General features: G+C 42.4%; 1 protein-coding gene across 2 annotated transcripts in view; it reads right to left on the reverse strand.

Annotated features, from left to right (window-relative positions):
- Positions 1-8,955, reverse strand: part of KCNAB1 (potassium voltage-gated channel subfamily A regulatory beta subunit 1) — a 253,743-nt gene extending 244,788 nt beyond the window's left edge. The window contains exon 1 of one of the 2 annotated variants that reach the window (XM_036122386.2): positions 7,932-8,955. In XM_036122386.2, the coding sequence (XP_035978279.1) occupies positions 7,932-8,152 (221 nt within the window). In that variant the 5' untranslated portion in view covers positions 8,153-8,955. The remainder of the gene's footprint in view (positions 1-7,931) is intronic. The other variant, XM_036122383.2, reaches the window with a different exon arrangement.
- Positions 8,956-21,167: the final 12,212 nt, after the last annotated feature.

Here is a 21,167-nt window from a genome sequence, read left to right on the forward strand (position 1 = left end):
TAATGAATGATTCTAATTCTTAGAAAGAAGAGCCAAATTTTTTCATGACTGCTGTGAAAGGAGATTACACAATATTTCTTTAGGGGCCTTTACAAGTAGCTGCCACACAGCACAAATTGGAAAAACAGGACAGATTTCTCATGAGGGCTGGACCAGATGGCCTGTGCGAGTGCTCTCAGAGTCCTCCCTAGTTGCCGATTCCAAGAATCACTGCTGGGCTTCTGTTTTGGTTTCCAATCTGAGTAACCGAAAATCATCCTGCAATGAGGATTTTTAAGTGTATTTTGATTCTGACTCTCAGGAGCGGACTTTCAAAGTAATCTCGAAAAGCATGGCGGAGAGTCAAATATGTTCGGTACTGAACGTCCAAATGAGCATTTCACATCTGGGGTTGACATGGAGCACCATCCTATCATCTGTGCCCGTGCTTTTTGATCTCTTTCTGAGACACCAGTTCTTTAGAAACTGTGACACTGAGCACACTACCATCTGGAACTTAATTTTTGTCCAGCTTCAGAACACGTACCACGGGGCTTCTCTGGGGTCCTCACAACTCTATAAAGATGAAGAAACTGATCTGGAGCTCTCCATTGCACAGCAGGGCTTTGCTTCTTCTAAAGAGAAGTTTCAACTGCAAACTATGCATATGTATAGAGGAGAATTGTCCTTTCTAGAAGCTTTTATATACTGTGCTTCTTTCTATGTTGAAAAATGGGGCATAACCAAGCAGCTGCAGGAAAATCCTGCTCCTGAAGTCAGGAGACCTGAGTTTGGCCTTGACCCTCCCATCAGCTCCTTGAGTAACTCTGATCAAGGAACTGGCCATTCTGTATAAAATAATAGGACTGAATTAGATGGCATCTAAAGTTCCTTCAGTGCTAATATCCACTACTAACTCACTTATTTCCAGCAATCACATAGAATTACAAATTCTTAATATTGAAATGGAAATTTTTAAGACTTTTGCCTTGAGCTCCTCAGTCTCTATCACTTTTATTTTCTAGTTCTGAGAAGAGTGGAAAACTGGTGACCAACATATTTTTTAAACATACAGTGATCAATTTGCAACACTGAATCCTTTTTTATCATGTCTAATGACTATCAGAATGGCTTTGACAGGCCTGTAAAGAAAAGTAGGAGTCGATGCCTGTGGATTCAATTCTTCTCAAGCAGGGGTTTTCTCTCTTAAAGGAAGTTTTGAATTAAAAAAAAAAAAAAAAAACAAGAGTTCTATATTTTGATCAGATTCACTAGACCTAAATCCCATTCTGTTCGTGAATTTACTAATGACAGATCATAGATTTGAAGAGATGAATGAAAACTCAAAGTCAAATTTATGAATCTGATTTCCCTTTTGAATGTAATGGGATTTTTTCCTCCTCTCAGAACGTTTCTCAAATTACTACAAGTTCAAGTATTTGCAGAACTTTTTTTTTTTTTTTAAAGAAAGGATTTCTAGAAAACGAATGCACTTCCAAAGAGGTGAGTGGATTGGGGTGAGACACTTCATCTGACAACCCAATTGAAGATTACAGCTGGAAGATGAGCTGTTTCTGGAAACACTTTGGAGAGATTCCTTCACTTGAATGTGCTGCATATGCATGCACACACACACACACACACACACACACACGCGCGCGCGCGCACGCGCGCGCACACAGAGCTATAGAACTGGAACAACGTTTGCCTAACAACTTCCGGGAGGCTGCCTCCCCTCCTACCATTTTCTCACCATCCCATGGATGCCAGACTTCTGACTGCTGCCTTGCAGAGGTGGAATAAACTCTATGAGACTGAATCAGCAACTAATTTTCAGGAAGGTTTCTCCACCTCCCCATTCTCACCATTTTGCTTTGAGGAAGAGAGGAAAGCCCACACCCATGGGTGTCAGTGGAAACGACAATGGTATTCTATGTATATAATATATATAATATAATATATTTTATATATATAATATATTTTTATATATTTTATATATTTTATATATATATATATTATATATATATATAATATATATATATATCTGGCATTCTAAATAACCAAGCTGCTCTCTTCTCTGGACTGAAATCAAATATTTCTATTTGAAACACAGCCACAGAGCTGGCTCTTCTCTCCCCCCCCCATCAGCCCACCTATTTCCTCCCACTTTTCCCCGTACGCGTGCGTACACACACACACACACACACACTCAGTACCTTTTACGTAATTGGCTGACAAGATTGATCTTTCACTTCAATTGCTTTGATTCAAAATCTGCCCACCATTCGTGGGAGGTAAAGAACGGTAGAGGACACGTGTGCTTTAATAAAGAGGCTGTGAAAGGAATGGCATGGGAAAGGCATCTGGTCTGAGTCTTCCCTGTAGTCTTGATTCTCTGCAGGAAAGTAGAGAATGCTATGAAATTAAATTCTCTTACTTCACATTTACAACCCCTCAATTTTTTTTTTTTCTTGGAACTGCCAGGTTAATCCTTTAACAGAACTTTAACCAGACAACCTGTTCAAAAATCAGCAACCTCCATTGCTGATGTTCACCTGATGTCTAAATGGGTTGCCCTGGCCTCCAAGGTGCAATAACCTGACCCCTCTTTACCTCTACAAGATGCTCTCCCTCCCCCCACTTCCCTGCATGTACCCTCTGCCCTGTTCCATTATTTCTCACCAGTGCCTGCATAGTCTCTGGGACATGCTGCCCACCCTGCTGCAGCCTGCTCTTCTCCTCCTCTCTCTGCTCATATTGATGTTTCTCCTTCCCCAATACCAAGCTTCACTGGCTTTTCTCATGTGACCTCTCCCTGACTCCCGTAGGCCCTGCTGAATGTGGTCTCCTCAAACTACAGCAACAATTATTCTTTGTATCACTAACATATGCAGGCTTCTTGTGTAGATAGCTAGTCACACCAAACTGTAAATACTCGAGACAATCTACTCACTTCGGATGCCCAGCATTTAACATAGTGTCCCACAGGTGTAGCCATTCATTGTCTAAGCATTTCTCGAGTCATTATCATGTGCTAAGTGCCAGGTTAGACTCTGGGGTTACAGTGATGAATAAACCCCAAAACTCAAGCTGCTCACAGACTAATGGGGAAGACACAGATGCAAATAGATAATAACAATACTATGCAATCAATAATCTCCATAACAGAAATAAGAACCAGTTGTAGTGGAGGCATTAAAGAGCACTTATTTAATGCTATATGGAGTGGAGCCGGGGAAGGTTTCACTGAGAAGGTTATGCAAGAGTTGGGTCTTGGAGGATGCATAGGAGTTTGCCTGACCAAGTGAGGTAGGAGAATTCTAGAGTAGAAGGATGAGAATGGAAAATGACACAGAAGCATAAGAAAACAAGAAGGTTCAGGGTACTATGACAGGTCCTCAAGTAGGTACTTCTGATGAAGCATGTGGTCATCAGAGGAAAGATGAGAACAGAGTGGCGATTAGAAAAACTAATGGAAGCCACACCATGAAGGACCTCAGGTGCCATGTTAGGTAGTTTGGATTGTATTCCCTGAGCTACTGAAAAGCACTGAAGGAATTTGAGGAGGATGTTGTAATCTGAAGTTATCTAATTCATGCTAAAAATAAGAATGACAAAAACCTGATTTTTTTAAGCCATTCATCCACCAAAGGACAAACCAAAACATCCCTACCATGGAATACTACTCAGCAATAAAAGGAATGAACTATTGAGACGCACAGCAATTTGGATGGGTCTGAAGAGAATTATATACTGAGTGAAAAAAAATCCCAAAAGATTACAAACTGTATGATTCCATTTATATAAATGCTCTTGAAACAAGAAAATTATGGAGCTAGATCAGAGTAGTGGTTGCCAAAGACTAGGGAATGGAGGAGTGTATGGATGTGGTTGTAAAGGGTAGCATGAGGGAGCCTCGCGGTGATGGAATAATTTGGACTCCTCACTGTAGTGGTGGTTACACAAACTTCTACATGTGATAAAATTGCGTAGACATATAAACATACACACATATGACTACATGTGTAACTGGTAAAATCTGAATTCTGAGGATAGTACAAATATCAGTTTACCAGTTTTGATGTTGTGCTGTAGTTTAGAAGATGTTACCACTAGAGAAAACTGGATTAAGGGTACACAAAATTTTTTTTTTTTTGCAAATTCCTGTGAATCTATAATTATTTCAAAAAAATTTTTAAGTGACAAAAATGGTAAAATGTGACTAACCTAAACAACTGGAAAAAAATAACTTTTTAAAGTGGGATTTAAAGATTATTGCTCAACAAATTCTTGTGAAGAATTCTCTTAAGAGTTTCAAAGCCTGTTTTATGTAACATTACAGCACAATGTTTTATTGACATGGATGTATATGTTACAGGTAAGATTTTTCTAGATGAAATTGGGTCCATCAATATTCAAATTGTTCTAGGACTAAAGTAACAATTTTAGAAAGGGGTTGGGTAGCTTATCAGTACAAATGTGCTCAAATCTGAATGACATAAGCTCTGAGACCATGTCAAATACTAGGAGTAGGATCCTTTGAGAAAGTTATTTTAAAAAAGACACCCAACCAACCAAATCAGCAGCAACAACAAATCTGATTTATCTTCTATTCTCAGTGATTTCGCTTTCTTAGGATGAGAGGTATGTATGAGTCTATATATATCATGTACGGTTACAGAGTATACATCAAACTCTAAAACAGTGTGATGAACTCAGATTAAAAACACACACAAAACTAAAGGAACTCTCATGCATTAACAAAGCACAAGTGTAAAAACTCTAAGAAATGAAATAGTCTCATGTTATTTACATACAGGATAGTCCCCAGGATAAACGTTAGGTGGAATCCTGTTCTCTCAGGCTGAAAGTAGCATTTGAAGAGAGTTCTCTAGCGGACTTTTTTTTCATCCTTAGCCTTGAAACAATAGCTAACTTTATGCAAGATTTTTGCACAATGGCAATGTGAAGGTAACAGTGGCTTTGAGTATTTTATTCTTGCAAAATTCAGATGCTTCACACAAGTGTATATTAATTCTTTCTAAAATCCCAAGTTCATGAGCTCCTAATTAACGGATGGTAATCATGGGTTATGATAAGAGTTGGGCTTTAAAAATTATAAGGCATTAAATGAGTAGAAGGCATTCTACTCATTTATCAGGGTTATAGTAAATAGGTCCTCAATAGCCAGGTAGCACCTTACCCAGCTGGGTTGGAACCTGAAAGAAGTCCCTGGGTTGGCAAATAGGTGGCTGATCTGGGCACAATTCCTCATGCCCCAAGATGCAACCATAATTCTGGAACCGAAGCAGAGATGGTAGCCTCAGAATGGAGAAGCTGAGGTAGCCCAGGCATGACCATCACCGTCCCCAAATATAGCCTTCCTAAGAATGTCTCCTAATAGAGCATTATTATTTATTTTCCTATTTGTGGTCTGCTTCCCCAACCTGAATGTAAGCCCCAAACCTCGTCTGCTTTCTGCACCTTTGTGAAACCAGTTATATTAGGGTTCCTCGTACAGAATAGATGCTCAATAAATATTTGACTAAAATTCCTCTTCACTCTATACACTGCTTTTTGACAAAAAAGAAAAGTGAATAGCAGACATTTTCAAATTCTGATGAAAGCTACGAGCCCTCCCCTTAAGAAAAAGATGTACGAAAAAACCCTGTTTTTTTTAAATCTCCTAGAGAGTTCATGGATCCCAGATTAAGCTATGCCTATAGAAACCATTTTCAAGGATTAGAAAGGTATTGTAAACACGATTAGCCATTTTATTTTTGCTATTTGTTATAATAACACATGATATTTTAGTGACATTAAGGTCAAAGAAAAGGATAATTCAGCTAATAAAAATACTTCTATCATATTTTATAAGCTGTAGAGCTAGTCCCTCTCTCCCTCCCACCCTCTCTATCTCTCCAACCCTAAGAAAGTCTTAGTATACATTTGGCATAATCTCATAGTCTCTTTCCTAAAGGCACTCTGAGTGGAATTTGAAGAAGAGAGGGGTTAAGTCACACTCGCACACGCACAAAACCACCTGCCTGGCATAGGTAAAAAGGTTCCGAATACAAGGGGATAGAGAACCTTGTCCTATCCATAAACAACAAATGACTCAAAGAAAACTGAAAAAGCACAGACGGCTAACTTGTCAGAAAAGAGCTGTCCTTAGTTGCCAGTAATGAAAGATGCCCAAGTGAATCTTACTTTCACATTGAGCTTTTGTAAAGACAGACAATTATTCTCCAATTGGAGCTGAGCTGTAAATATAACTAGAAAAACCTTAATGGAAATCTCCTGCCTTCGAAAAATCCTCACAAAGCCAAACTCTTCCAACACAATGATGCATAAGCAACTATGAAACTCTGCCACAAGAAATGAAGGGCGTTACTTTTTATTTCTTCTGGTTTATAAAAAACTCAAGGTGCTGCTAATACACGGGCAGCCACACTTGAAGCACCTCTGCGATCTGCCTTATCTCGGAGTGGCCCATTCCTAGGGGCCCTGTGACGAAGGCAGCAGCTTGTCTCCCTCGCAGCACCCAACTGCACACAGAGCAGCGCCATGTCCGTGGGGCAGGGCTGGGTGTGCGCCACACAAGCAGCAATACGAAAGGCCAATGCACTGGACACTGCAGCCTCAGTTAGCAAACTGTCCCTGTGCCGCCCCACTCACCACCGTGGAAATACTGGGAATAGCAGAGCTGCCTGGAGCCGGGCTGCTCACATAGTACTGCAGTTGGGGCAAAAAGCTTTAGGTGCAACCCCCACCCCCCGCCCACACACACACGGCTTTCTTTCTTAAGGCACAGAAATATATCAAAACAACAGCAATGAGAAGCTGTCCTATAACTCTACAAAGAAACTTTTGCAAGGGTAACTTTCATAGAAATTGGTTTAAATGCGTCTTTCAGAAACCCCACATGGGAAGTCTTAGGGGTACATTATTTTAATTGCATCAAGTTCCTTCCATTCTAAACGTGGTTCCTAACAAAGATGAGGAATAGTTAAATGTAAATAATTGACAAAAATCCTATCTGCACACCAGAAGAACCAAAGCCTTTGGAAGATGCACCATTGGCTTCTCTCCTCTAGATCTGTAAAGATTTTGAGATGAAAGCACAGTCAGTTTAAAGAAATAAAGCCAGGAAGGCTCAGTGCAAAGCAGATAGAATGAGAAGGCAGGAGTCACATAATTGAATAATGAAATTTTCTACTTATCAGATTTAAGTCATTCTTTATTAAGGAGAACATCAACTATTACCAGGAAGGTTGCCAACTATGGAAAACAACCTAGAGGAAGAGCAGCTTAAAAATGTATGAGGAAACTCATACTAAAACAATTAACTTTTTCTCCGTATTTCACAAGAAGTTCTCCATTTTATTTCAAGCTGTAATTTAGATTCAAAGACGTCAGTGTTCAATCTAATTTACCTTTATGGGTGTTTCTTCCTGCAACAAAACTTCCTTAAGAGCTTGCATAGAATTTGTTGCCTTGGTCTTTCGAAAGATAAATCAGAATGCAGTACTAGATGGGAAACTAATTTGAATAGGATAATCACAGAAACTACAGTCTGTGCCATAAAATAGGACCAACACATTTGCGGTTGAAAGGCTACCCTGATCTCAATACCAGCTTCTAGCAGTTGTGTTACTCTGCGCAGACTGGAATTCATACAGCCCTTAAGGTGTTCCCAGCACTTCAGAATATACAAAATGGGCAGCATTAAAAAAACAAACAAACAAACAAAAACAACACATACTACACACACAGCACAACCACTTTGGGTTTCCCCTCTCCTAAGGAACTATTTTCGAGACACCAGAGAATTCTAAATTAGGCAACCCACCCGACCCGTGGGTAAGTCACTTTCCAAGACCCATGAACTGTCCCCACGGCACCTATATAGCACACAGAAAGCCCGGGCAGAGGGAATCTGACATCCGTACCTATATTTCATGCCAGTCTGCTTTGCGGTGGACTCTTTGAGAGAAATGTGATGCTGAGGGGTGAAGGTCCCCAGGCTGCGCGCGATGATAGCGACCGTGCGGAATTTGGCCCGGGCTGCGTTCACCACATTGGGGGCGGTGGAGCTCTGCTTGCTCAGAAGTCGGTCCTCACCATTCCGGCTCTTCAAATTGTGCTCTGTGCAGGCTATGGAGACTTGCATTGCTTCCCCGGGCAGCGCACGGTCCCTCTCAGAACCCCAGAACACAGGCAGTCACGAGAGGTTGAGCAGTCGGGGGGGTTTCTGCTCGTCTCTTAACCCCTCCTTGCTCCCCCTTCCCGGGGATGCCGTCAGAGGAGTCCTCGCGGCTGACTTCGGCGCCGGGCGAGTGGCAGGTGTGGCTGCGGTGCAGACCAGAGTCCCGGGCACCGAGAGAAGTAAACAGCCAGCCCCGAAGTTGTCCCAGCAGCTGGAGTGCGGATCAGGCTCGCAAATCTTCCCGGGCAGTCACCTCGGCTCATTAAACAGCCAAATCCATGCAGTCGGGAGGCTTCCGCAGACGCCTAAAGCTGAGCGTCGCACTGCCTGCACGCAGCCCTGGCCGAGCCGGTCCACCGTGTGTGAATGCGGGCTCGCCTCTGGGCGATGGCTCAAATGCACGCAGGCATACCGCAAGATGCGCCGCCAGCACCCTCTGGACCACAGGCAGGATGCTCAATTGGCGCGGGGAGCCTCCAAGCAGCAGCTAATCGCGAGCTGATCCCCGGGGACCAGCGGTCGCCATCCACTCGGGCTGTCAGCTCCCTCCCCGCGCCACTCCGGGAGGTCTCCAGGGCTCGTCAAGACCCCTCCCCACTCATTTTCAGGTGAAAGCCTGGGTCGCTCAGCCGGCGCTGACGCGGCTTTGCAGCTGCACCGAGGAGCAGGCTGCTGGAGCTCCCAGCCTTTGTGTGCGAATGGTAGGCAAGGATCACTTTCAGCGGACTCCTGCTGTAACAGAAGCTGGAGGGCAGCTCGTAAAGGGGGGCTCGGCCCAGACTCACACCAAATCTTGCTGCGGCACAACAGTTGGGACTGGGGGAGGGCAGAGTGGGGGTGCTCCTGCCACAGAACATGCCAGTGAGACAACACGTGAATACTCTGCGACTGGCTTCCTAAAACACTACTTGAAATCCCTGTTATTAGCCTTGTCAGAGTTCATTTCCCCTGTACACGTTATTCCTTAAGACGCTAAGTTTGAAGTTTCCTGAAAAACCACAGTGCAGACTTTTTGGGAGTCAAGTCAGCTAACTTTCTGTAAAATCTATTCTGGATCTCAGAGGAGGACCAAGGAGAGGGGAAGAGACAGCAATTCAGCACCACCCAGAAGGGGGCTACACTAGGGGAGCAGCAGGTGCCCGTCACCACCCAGAAGGTCCAGGCCGGGTGTCTGGAACCATGTACACTGCCCGCCAGTCATCTGTGGCCAGCCGGTGATGACAAACACTATGCCCTGCTCAGGGGTGGGCAGCAAAACACCTCTCTTGACTTTGAATCCATGTGAGGCAGAAACATCGTGTGGTTCAGTGTCAGGTGCAAAGCAACTGCTCAATAAATGTGATTGAACAAAACTAAGCACCGATTGGTTGATAACATTTGATCTCTCCATTTGAAATGCATGGAAGCCAGACTCCTTTTGTAGATGTACTTACAATAAAATTGTGGCTTCTATAAAATCAGTTTTCCAAGCAAGCTTGTGCAGCCACTCTGGAAAACAGTATGGAGGTTCCTCAAAAAGTTGAAAATAGAGCTACCCTACGTCCCAGCAATTGCACTACTGGGTATTTACCCCAAAGATACAAATGTAGTGATCCGAAGGGGTATGTGCACCCCAATGTTTATAGCAGCAATGTCCACAATAGCCAAACTATGGAAAGAGCCCAGATGTCCATCAGCAGATGAATGGATAAAGAAGATGTGGCATATGTGTGTGTGTGTATACACACACACACACACACACACACACACACACACACTGGAATATTATGCAGCCATCAAAAAATGAAATCTTGCCATTTTCAACAACGTGGATGGAACTAGAGGGTATTATGCTAAGCGAAATAAGTCAGTCAGAGAAAGACAAGTATCATATGATCTCACTGATATGAGGAATTCTTAATCTCAGGAAACAAACTGAGGGTTGCTGGAGTGGTGGGGGGTGGGAGGGATGGGGTGGCTGGGTGATAGACATTGGGGAGGGTATGTACTATGGTGAGCACTGTGAACTGTGTAAGACTGTTGAATCACAGACCTGTACCTCTGAAACAAATAATACATTATATGTTAAAAAAAAAAAAAAAGATATTAGGAAGGGAAAAATGAGGGGGGGAAATCAGAGGGGGAGACGAAACATGAGAAACTATGGACTCTGAGAAACAAACTGAGGTTTTAGAGGGGAGGGGGATGGGGGGGTGGGTTAGCCTGGTGATGGGTATTAAGGCGGGCATGTATTGCATGGAGCACTGGGTGTTATACTCAAACAATGAATCATGGAACACTACATCAAAAACTAATGATGTATGGGGCGCCTGGGTGGCTCAGTCGTTAAGCGTCTGCCTTCGGCTCAGGTCATGATCCCAGGGTCCTGGGATCGAGCCTCGCATCGGGCTCCATGCTAGGTGGGAAGCCTGCTTCTCCCTCACCCAATACTTGTGTTCCCTCTCTCGCTGTGTCTCTCTCTGTCAAATAAAATCTTAAAAAAAAAAAAAAACTAATGATGTAATGTATGGTGACTAACATAATAAAATAAAATTAATAAAAAAGAAATCAGTTTTCCAAACCTGGTTCCCAGCAGACACTGCTGTCAAGCGAAAAGGAACAGTGTTTCAGTCAACATTATCTGTGAGCACCATCTCTGTACCTGGCGATAGAAACACGGGGGGGAATGGAGCACTGTCCTTCTCCCCAGGAAGCTGGCCATCTGTGTGGGAAGGACAAAGCATTCGGTCTTAAAGGGGCTAATTAACAAGTCAGAGGTGCATCGGTGTGCAAATGAGTGGTACAGACACTAAATATGCTAGAGTGAAGCAGGGGGGTAATTGCAGAAGGCTAGAGAAAGTTCTTGGATTCGTTCCCCATATTTCTATTGAGTCCCTATCAGATACCGGTCTCTGCTTGTTGCTGGGGTATGAAGTTGGCTTAGACAGAGGCTGGACCACAAGGAGCTCAGGGATGCCCAAGCAGCCCTCACCGAGTAGGACTTTGCCCAGGGCATGGATCTGATTAGCAGGAGAGGAGGGAGGTGGTCTCCCCAGGGGTTGGCAAGTGTGGGGAGAACACACATTCTGGCTGTGTCTATGTGTTTAAAGAAAAAAAAAAAAAAGCAGGTCTGACAACTTCTTCCCAGCTAAATTAAGTAGAATATGTGCTTATTTTGGATTCTACTCCAGAGATGAATCTCAACACTTTATAACCTGCAGATAAGGTTTCAATCACATTGTGGAAGTTCATCTTTTACCCTTCATGACCTTCCCACTCCTGACTTTAGAAAACAAGTATACCACCCACTGTTCAGTGGTTGAGAAATAACTTTCAGATAGGATGAGGGTTGTGGAAAGGGACAAATGATGCCTTCTTTTTACCCTTGGCTCCCAGGAGGGAGTTCTTGAAGATATCTGTGTTCCCTGGGATAAATAACAGTGGGCAGAGAGGAAGCAGATCATTAGAACCTTCATGTTTTCACACGAAGCTGGCTCATCGGAGATGATCAATGTGAATCAAGAAAATGAGAAGAGGAAGAAGTGGGAGGAATCCAAAGGAACAGCTGAGAAAAAGAGGAAAATAAAGCAGCCTGGGAGGCAAGACAGCATGGTAATCACCACAGGCCCAGAGGGGTCAGGAGCTTCCTCGGGCACTGGCTGAGAGGGAGGAGGTGTGAGAAGGTGGCCAGGGGCTGACGTAAGAGTCCTGCCAATGTCACGGGGGGGGGGGGGTGTGGAGGGGGCAGAGATCTGCACAGTTAGCCAAGATGGCATTCAGGTTTCCCTGAAAGCATAACCCGAATGAGATCGGGGATGCGGTTGTCAGAACAAAACATGCCAGGCAGAGAGCACCTCTGAGTCACCTTTCTATCCCCCACAGGACCTTAGGCAGAGTGCCTTATAAGGAGCAGGCCCTCACTGTATGAATAATTGAGAGAAGGAGACAGGAAGCAAAGGAAAGAAGGAGGCAGGAAGGGAGGAAGGGAGGTGTATGGGAAGATGCCAAATTCTTGAATAAACTGGATTCCTTAAAAAGAAGAAAAAAGAAAAGAAAATCCTCCATGGTCTAGTTTCACCCAGGCTGCTTCCTTAAAGGGAGCAAATCATTGCCCCACATTCACATCTGCACCTCTTGCGTATTGACAAGTGTCCGCCATTAGTCCGCCTCAAAGAGAACCGAAGAATGGAGACCAGAGGCATGCTTTACAGTGCAAGCCTCTTTCTTGCTGCCCGCAGTGTGCCTTTTCAGATCTGACACGCGCACAGGCTTTGACAGCCGGCCAGGAGCTTGGTGACTTACCCCGCGGTGCTCACCCTCCCTGGCACTGATGGAGCGGCCGGTCTCAGGAGTCCAGGAACCGCCTCACGGTTGGCTGTGAGAATGCTCATTCCTAATAAATTTGTGCTAACAGGCCACATGCTAATTAAGGTGGGAAATTAGATAGGAATCCTGTTATTGTCCTCCATTAGGATTGGGAAGGGTTATTATTTCAGACTCAAATAAGACCCACAGATGATGAGATCGGTAGAGATGGAGATAAAAATGTAGATAGAGATGTGGTGATGGGTTGAATTGGGTCCCTCCCCCATATTCATATGTTGAAGTCCTCAATCTCAGTAAGTACCTCAGAATGTGACTGGATTGTGTGTATTACAATAATACAGGGAGATAGGGTGTTTCAAGAGGTGACTGAGGTAAAATGAGGTCATTAAGGCACTTAGGCCCTAATCCAATAGGACTGGGATCTTTATAAGAAGAGGAGATGAACGGGGTGCCTGGGTGGCTCAGTGGGTTGAACGTCTGCCTTCAGCTTTGGTCATGGTCCCGGGATCCTGGGATCGAGCCCCGCGTCAGGCTCCCTGCTCAGTGGCTGACCTGCTTCTCCCTCTCCCTCTGCCTGCCCCCCCCCCTCTCTCTCTCTCTCTCTCTCTCTGTGTCAAATAAGTAAATAAAATCTTAAGGGGAAAAAAAAAAAGAGGAGATGAGGACCCTGGAACACATGGAGGGAAGGTCTGCGAAGACCCAGGGAGAAGACAGCCATCTGCAAGCCAAGGAGAGAAGCTGCAGAAGAAATAGACCCTGCTGACTCCCCTCCCTCATCTTGGACTTCTCATCTCTAGAATCATGAAAATATAAATGTCTATTGTTTCAGCCCCTCAATCTACAGTATTTTGTTATGGCAGCAGTCCTCACACACCAGTACAGGTATAGATATTGTTTTTTAGTTTAATACGTATATTATTGGTCAAGAGAAACTATTGGAATACTCTAAAGAAGATGCCCCTAAAAGTCTTTATTAGACCACAGTGATATCATTATTGTGCCACTCCATACATCCTGAGCCAATGTTATAAATGTGCTGCAAAGAAGAGCTCCAAATAGAACGCATTTTTTCCTTTCCACAAAGTTGTAAAAGCCTCTACATGGTACCTCTTGATATAAGGAGTGGTGGTTTTCAAGGCATTTCTAGTACTTTCCCTTGTTCTTTTTTTTCTTTTTTTTTTTAAGATTTGAGAGAGAGGAAGTGCGCACGCGCACACACACAGCAGGAGCGGCAGAGGGAGAATCCCAAGCAGCTCCCTGCTGAGTGCGGAGCCCAACACGGGGCTGGATCCCGCGACCCTGAGATCATGACCTGAGCCAAAATCAAGAGTCAGACGCCCGATCAACTGAGCCACCCAGGCGCCCCTCCCTTATTCTTAGTGATCTCCTTATTCTGCCAGTTTTCCCTTTCAAGGGCTTGCTTTGTACTGGGCACGTATAATGAGCAACCTCTGACATGTCATGAGGTGGTGGCAAGAGGCCTGCAGTAGCAGCAGAGGCCTGGGTTCCAAACCCGGCTCTGTCCCTCTGCCTGTGACCTCGGCTGTCATTATAAATCTCTGTGCCTCCGTTCTCACCTGACATATGAGAGGGATACATATAGATTCAGCAGGGTGCTTTTACAGAGAGCTGTGGAGGTTACAAGATCACAGAGAGCCAAACTGTCACTTACTCTGCAATTTCACCTGCATCTCAGCTGGTCCCGATTCATTACCCAATAGTTGGAATTCTTTGGCATTAACGTTAAAGGATCGTTGAGCCGTGGTGACAGAGCCAGTTAGAAACAGACTGCAGGTGGCTGAACTTGCACCCTATCTTCTCATGCTCATCATAGAGTCTTCATGGTAACATGGAAGGACTGTGGAGCTCACGGTCAGCTGGGGCTGGGTGTGAATCCCACCTCCACCGTGCCCCCTTCTTTCCTGAGCGCCACCGAGCAGGACGCTCAACCTCCCTGCGCCCCGGTATCCTCACAAAAAATGGTGCAAGAATATGCCTCTCTGGATGATTGTAGGAATGGCATGAAATAGTACTTGGCCCACAGTAGGCACTTGATAACTGTTAAGTATCCATCTCAATTTATTAAAAGCAGGGCTGTTAGGAAGTCAGTCTCTCAAACAAGCTCCACCAGGGGACCCCCGCAATTACTAATACCAGTAAGACTTGCACTGCACTTCCTATATCCTCGGAGCTCTCAACAACACTCTATACGTATTAACTCATTTAATCTGCACATAATTCCATGGGGAGGTAGTATGTTTTCAACACCATTCTAGAGATAAGGAAACAGGAGACACAGAGAAGTTAAATAACTTCCCCAAGGTGACACAGGCAGGAAGCCGCAGAGCTGGGGTTTTACTCGGGGTAGCCCGCCTCCAGAGACTTGGTTCTCAACCACTGTGCATACTGCTCCTCACTGCAAGAACCTCCTTGGGAGAAGGGCTTTAAACAGTGCCATTTTATGAATATCATTTTTAAAAAGCCTTATTCTTATTATGAGTGAGGGGAAAGTTCAACATTAAAAGCCTAAAAATTTCAGAACAATTAAATCATCCATGCTTGGTAGCTTTGAGGTATTCCTTCCATCAACCTTTTAAAATACTTCATAATACTTGATTTTTTTTGCTCAGGAAAACATGTTTTTCCCAATTACCTGGCACATTTCTGATTAACTTGATTTCTTTTTTTTTTTTTTTTTAAGATTTTATTTATTTATTTGACAGAGCGAGAGAGGGAACACAAGTAAGGGGAGTGGGAGACTGGGATCATGACCCGAGTCGAAGGCAGACGCTTAATGATTGAGCCACCCAGGCACCCTTGATTAACTCGATTTCTTACAAGTCAAAACAAATGCTTTTTGCTGAGTCCACTCAGAATTTATGGTTTCTATGCCATCAGAAACCAGAGCCAGGGCGGGGTTGGGGCGGGGCAGGAAACATTCAATTATGCAGCCAGGCAAAACTGGATTCATTCAAAACAGAAAGAATCTGCTACTATCTGAAGAATTTTAAACATGCAAGTGTACAGATGGCAAGCCACTTTATGTGCCTATTATTTGTGGTTAAAAGAGAAATTGTTAGGATGAGAGTTTGCCATTTATCAGAAATTCTTAACATCTGGGTTTGGAGAACAATTTATTATATTCTGACAAATTGAACCAGCCATGAAAATAACAATGGGCCTCCATTCGCATGGGCACAGGTTTTGGAATAACAGAGAAAGTAAAATTGAGAGGCCAAATTGGAAATACTCGAGGCTCTGCTGAATAGAAGAAACTTCCAGATATAGACCCTTATGCTTCCCTGGAGGAAAGTTTCACCAGAGAACCCCCACTAGGAAACTCTGAGGACAAACTCAATACAAATTTTCTCACACCACTGGCCACATGCCCAAATTAAAACATAATTAAGGATAGTTATGCTTTTCAATTAACACTTGAACTATACCCATAGCCACTGATAAAATATTTCCTTAATTAGAAACTTGTGACATATCAGATGTATCAGCAAGATCTCCATATTTATCCATCACTCTATATGTTCAAGACAAAGTGCCATAATTCTATAGGAAGCAGATATAGAAAAATAGGAAATTCACAGTTCAGATTCTTTTGTTGAGGCCTCTTCATGGTAGGTAAATTCCCATAAGCTCGCCTAGAACCTGGACATAAAGCTGGGGGGAAATGGGGACATGTGGTCAGTTTATTTATTTATTTATCCTTACAAATGTCATTGATTCTTCCTCACTTAGTAACCATTAGTATGATTTCTGCCATTGCCTTATAATAGAACAAGCTGGTCAGAAATATTGGTCAATTTAAGATATCATTAACCATAAGACACATGACTTCATATACCACTAAAACAAAAACTATGGTCAATTGTTATGACCCAATGCTTTTTTTATCCCTTAAACTTTTTATTTTAAAGTTACCAAAAGAGTCGTTTTAGACTTAGTTGGGCTTCTGTGCCCAAAATTTCACTCTTGTATATACATGAAAAGAAAAATATAAGAGAAATTGATTAAGGTATTCCCCAAATATATTCACATTCAGAATTTGATGCTTCTGGATATTTTAATCATCAACATCCATATCTTTCCACACAGTCATCCTTTGTGTTGGTAATGTGGCAATTTTTAAGACACATGCTCATCAGAACCTGAATAGCCAAAGCAATCTTAAGAAAGAATAAAGCTGGTGGTATCACAATTCCAGATTTCAAGATATACTACAAAGCTATAATAATCAAAACAGTGTGGTACTGGCACAAAAAAATAGATATAAAGGTCAATGGAATAGAATGGAGTCCAGAAGTAAACCCATGCTTATATGGTCAACCAATCTATGAAAAACAAGGCAAGAATATGCAATGGGGAAAAAAATAGTCTCTTCAACAAATGATGCTGGGCAAACTAGACAGCGACATGCAAAAGAAAGAAACTGGACCATTTTCTTTCACCATACCCAAAATGGATTAAAAACCTAAGCTTGAGACCTGAAGTCATAAAGTTCCTAAGGGAAAACAGACAATCTCTTGGACATTGGCTTTAGTGACATCTTTATGGACAGGTCTCCTGAGGCAAGGGAAACAGGAAAATTAAACCATTGGGACTATACCAAAATAAAAAGCTTCTACACAGCAAGGGAAACCATCAACAGAACAAAATGACAACCTACTGAATGGGAGCAGATATTTGTAAATGACATATCCAATAAAGGGTTAGTATCCAGAATATATAAAGTATTTATACAACCCAACACCAAAAAAAACACAAAAAACAAAAAATAATCCAATTAAAAATGGGCAGAGGACTTTAATAAACATTTTCCAAAGAAGACATACAGCTGGCCAACAGACATATGAAAAAACGCTCAACATCACTCATCAGGGAAATGCAAATTAAAGCCACAATGAGATCACTTTACACCTGTCAGAAAGGCTAAAATAAAAAACACAAGAAATAACAAGTGCTGGTGAGGATGTTGAGAAAATGAAACACTCATGCACTATTAGTGGGAATACAAATTTGTGCAGCCACTGTGGAAAACAGTATGGAGATTCTTCAGAAAAATTACAAATAGAATTACCATATGATCCAGTAATTCCACTACTAGGTATTTATCCAAAAAAATGAAAACATGAATTTGAAAATATATATGTACCCCAATGTTTATTGCAGCACTATTTACAATAGCGAAGATATGGAAGCAACCCAAATGTCCATTGACTGATGAATGGATAAAGAAGAGGTGGTATACATATAAATTGGAATATTACCAAGCCATAAAAAAGAATGAAATCTTGCCATTTGCAACAACATGGATGTACTGTACTTAAAGGGTATAATACTAAGTAAAACAAGTCAGAGAAAGACAAATACCATATGATTTCACTTATACGTGGAATTTAAGAAACAAAACAAATGAACAAATGAAAAAAGAGAAACAAAAAAGCAGACTCAAATACAGAGAACAAACTAGTAGTTGTCAGAGGGGAGATGGGTGAAATAAAGGGGATTTAGAGTACACTTATCTTGATGGGCACTAAGAAGTGAATAGAACTGTTGAATCATTACATTGTACACCAGTTATACCTGAATTCTCTCTCTCTCACACACACACACACACACACACACACTCAACTATTATCTCTGGGACTTTCTCCCCCCAAGTTGTTGATGCCCACTCTGAAAGCTGTGATGCACACTTACAGGTATTGACAGCCTCATCATGATGGTCACCTAGCCAGTGGCAATAGGAGATCATGTCACAAATTCACCAAAGGAAACATATGTTTCAGAGAATTGATGAACTATAATGATTTCTAATATTTTAAACTTTTATTTCATGGCTATTTAAATCTAAAATATTATAGAAGGAAGGACGGGGAAATTTCTCAGCACCCACTCTGTGTCAGGCATTGTGTCAAAAGCTTCTATATCCACTATCTCATTCCAGAGGAAAGGGAGAAAAGAATCTGCCTTTGTTAAACATCTAAATTAATTGGGCTCTCAACTACGTCATCTATAGATGGAGTTACAGAACCATTCATCTTCACCCTTGCAAAAGTATGAATCAGACTCTAGAAGGGCTTTCCACATAAAGTCACCCTTGCCCGATGGGGCTGGGAAAAATAAGCAACCTGAAGGGCTTTCTAAAAATACATTAATGGGGGGGGGGTGCCTGGGTGGCTCAGTCGGTTACGCATCTGCCTTCAGCTCAGGTCATGATCTCAGGGTCCTGGGATCGAGCCCCCCATCAGGCTCCCTGCTCAGCGGGACGTCTGCTTCTCCCTCTCCCACTCCCTCTGCTTGTGTTCTCTCTCTTTCTCTCTCTCAGATAAATAAAATTATTAAAAATACATTAATGGGTTAAAACTTCCTTGTTTCAGTTCAAATGTGTTGGTCTTCTTAGGGTGAGGAAAGCTATTGTCATTCTACCTCATAGCTAATGTATAAAAGATGCACTCTCACTTCTTTGTTCCATTCATTTTTTCTTTTGAAGATTTTATTTATTTATTTGACAGAGAGAGACACAGTGAGAGAGGGAACACAAGCAGAGGGAGAAGCAGGCTTCCTGCAGAGCAGGGAGCCCGATGCGGGGCTTGATCCCAGGACCCTGGGATCATGACCTGAGCTGAAGGCAGACGCTTAACGACTAAGCCACCCAGGCGCCCATGTTCCATTCATTTTCAAAAGGGAGGTGTTGTAAAGAGCAGATCTTAGATCCTATGAGATTCCTTCTCATTTAAGTCCTTCCTTTTGACAGATCGCAGAAAGTTAATGTAGGAGACTCCTTAGGTTTTCATCACATTTAAAATAAAACTCATCTGGGGGGTTATAAGGATCAAGCTCTCACTCTGTACTCTATCAAGTACTATATTGTCTGAAGTTTTTATAATGCACACATATTACTCTTGTAAATAAAATACATTTTTAAAATGTTTCTACCATAACCTTATCACAAATTCATCTAAGAGGAAAGAGGGATACAAGAAAGCATGAAGGGAAAAGTCACATTAATCCAGGCTTCCAATTTTTAACATTTTTGTCAATATCTTCTTGGTTTGCACATTTTTATTTTCCATGCAGAGTTTCATGGTGGTGGTTGTTGTTATTAATGTTGCTGCTGTTGTTTTATATAATTGAATACTTTTCAATGTGTGTGTCAATTACCTCATGCTATCATTTTGGATTTGTTCCTTTGTCTTTTCATATATTATCTGCCCTTAGGTCAATTATTTGTCATCATTATGCATCAATCACCTTGTTGATAGGCATCTTTCATTGTCTAGTTGGTAAGTTCTATATCCTGATGAAGCAAAGAGGTGAAGGACTCAGCCACTCCCCATAGGGCTCCCTTCCTGGCTGGGGAGGGTGCAGACATTCATTGATGGCTAGTTGCCTACCCTCTATGTCAGAACGAGTGATCTAGCTGATACACTCTCTAGAGGAAGAGATCCTGGAGGTTGGGGCAGTTAAAGAGACTACGGTAGTGTCAGAAAAGATTTGGGCATTAAGGACAGGGAAGAACCCAGGCAAGGAAAGAAAGTAGGTGAGGGAAGCTACATGGGCAGATGAAATATTTTTTAGCAAAGATGGGGAGGTTGAGGGGCCTCTTAGGGAACAACGAGCAAAGCACTTTGGATGGAACCTTATTTGATAAAAAGGATTTATGTGAGAAATGATGTAAAACAAATATACATAAATTAACTAGAGTCTGCTGAGGACAGCCTGGAATAAAAGTCTGGTGCAGGCTGCCTGCTCAGGGCAGTTGCAGGGAGGTTGAAGGTAGAACGCTCATCAAGGATTCAGGTCTGGGGATAGGAGTGTAAGCAATATTTTTGGAAGATCCTTCTGGAAGCCAATAGGGTGGTCCAGTAGGAGACTGCTAGAATCAGCCGGCTGTTAAGGTAAAACTTGCTGTGGAAAGAATGGTACTTCTTCCTGTCAGTTCTAACAGACCATGGAAAAATGTTCACAACACACTGTGTACTCAAAAAACAGTTCACAAAATATGTACAGTATGAGCCTATTTTGACAGAAGCAAAAATTATCTACCTCTGCAGAGAAACCAAAGGATATCCCCCAATATATTTGGTATATTGGGTATATTTGAGATACCCAAATATTATCACTAGTTACTTATGCATGGTGGAAGTATGGGTCATGTTTTATTTCCCTAATTTTGATAGCATATTATTTTCTGTTGTAGGTATATAATACTTTTATATTATGGAGCAAAAAAGAAAAGTGATATTCAGAGAAAAAGAAATGATGCTTGAAGCCATCAGAAGCCTATAGGTATACTTATCATGGGCAGAAGACCAAGAGCTTTTTTCTTTTTCTATTTCACAGCACCCAGTACTGTGAGATAAATGGCATGAAGCTCAGTTTACGTTTTAACAAGTATCCAGGACGTGACCATTAAGCTATGCTAACTGATGTGGAAAAAAATTTATTAAATCAAATCACTGGTTTGCTGCAGATCTGATATGGATTCCTGCTGGGGAGGCAGGCGAGGAGCAGTCTGATCCTCTAAGGACAGCAGTAATTAAACACTAAAGGAATTTTTGGCAATAACTACGAATTCTACCAACCTAAGCCTGGTTGACCCTCCCTAGAGTTGGCCTCTACTAAGAGGAAGAGAACCTATGTAGGTTCATCATTAATC

The sequence above is a fragment of the Halichoerus grypus genome, chromosome 1 (assembly GCF_964656455.1).
Source record: "Halichoerus grypus chromosome 1, mHalGry1.hap1.1, whole genome shotgun sequence".
Classification (NCBI taxonomy): Eukaryota; Metazoa; Chordata; class Mammalia; order Carnivora; family Phocidae; genus Halichoerus; species Halichoerus grypus.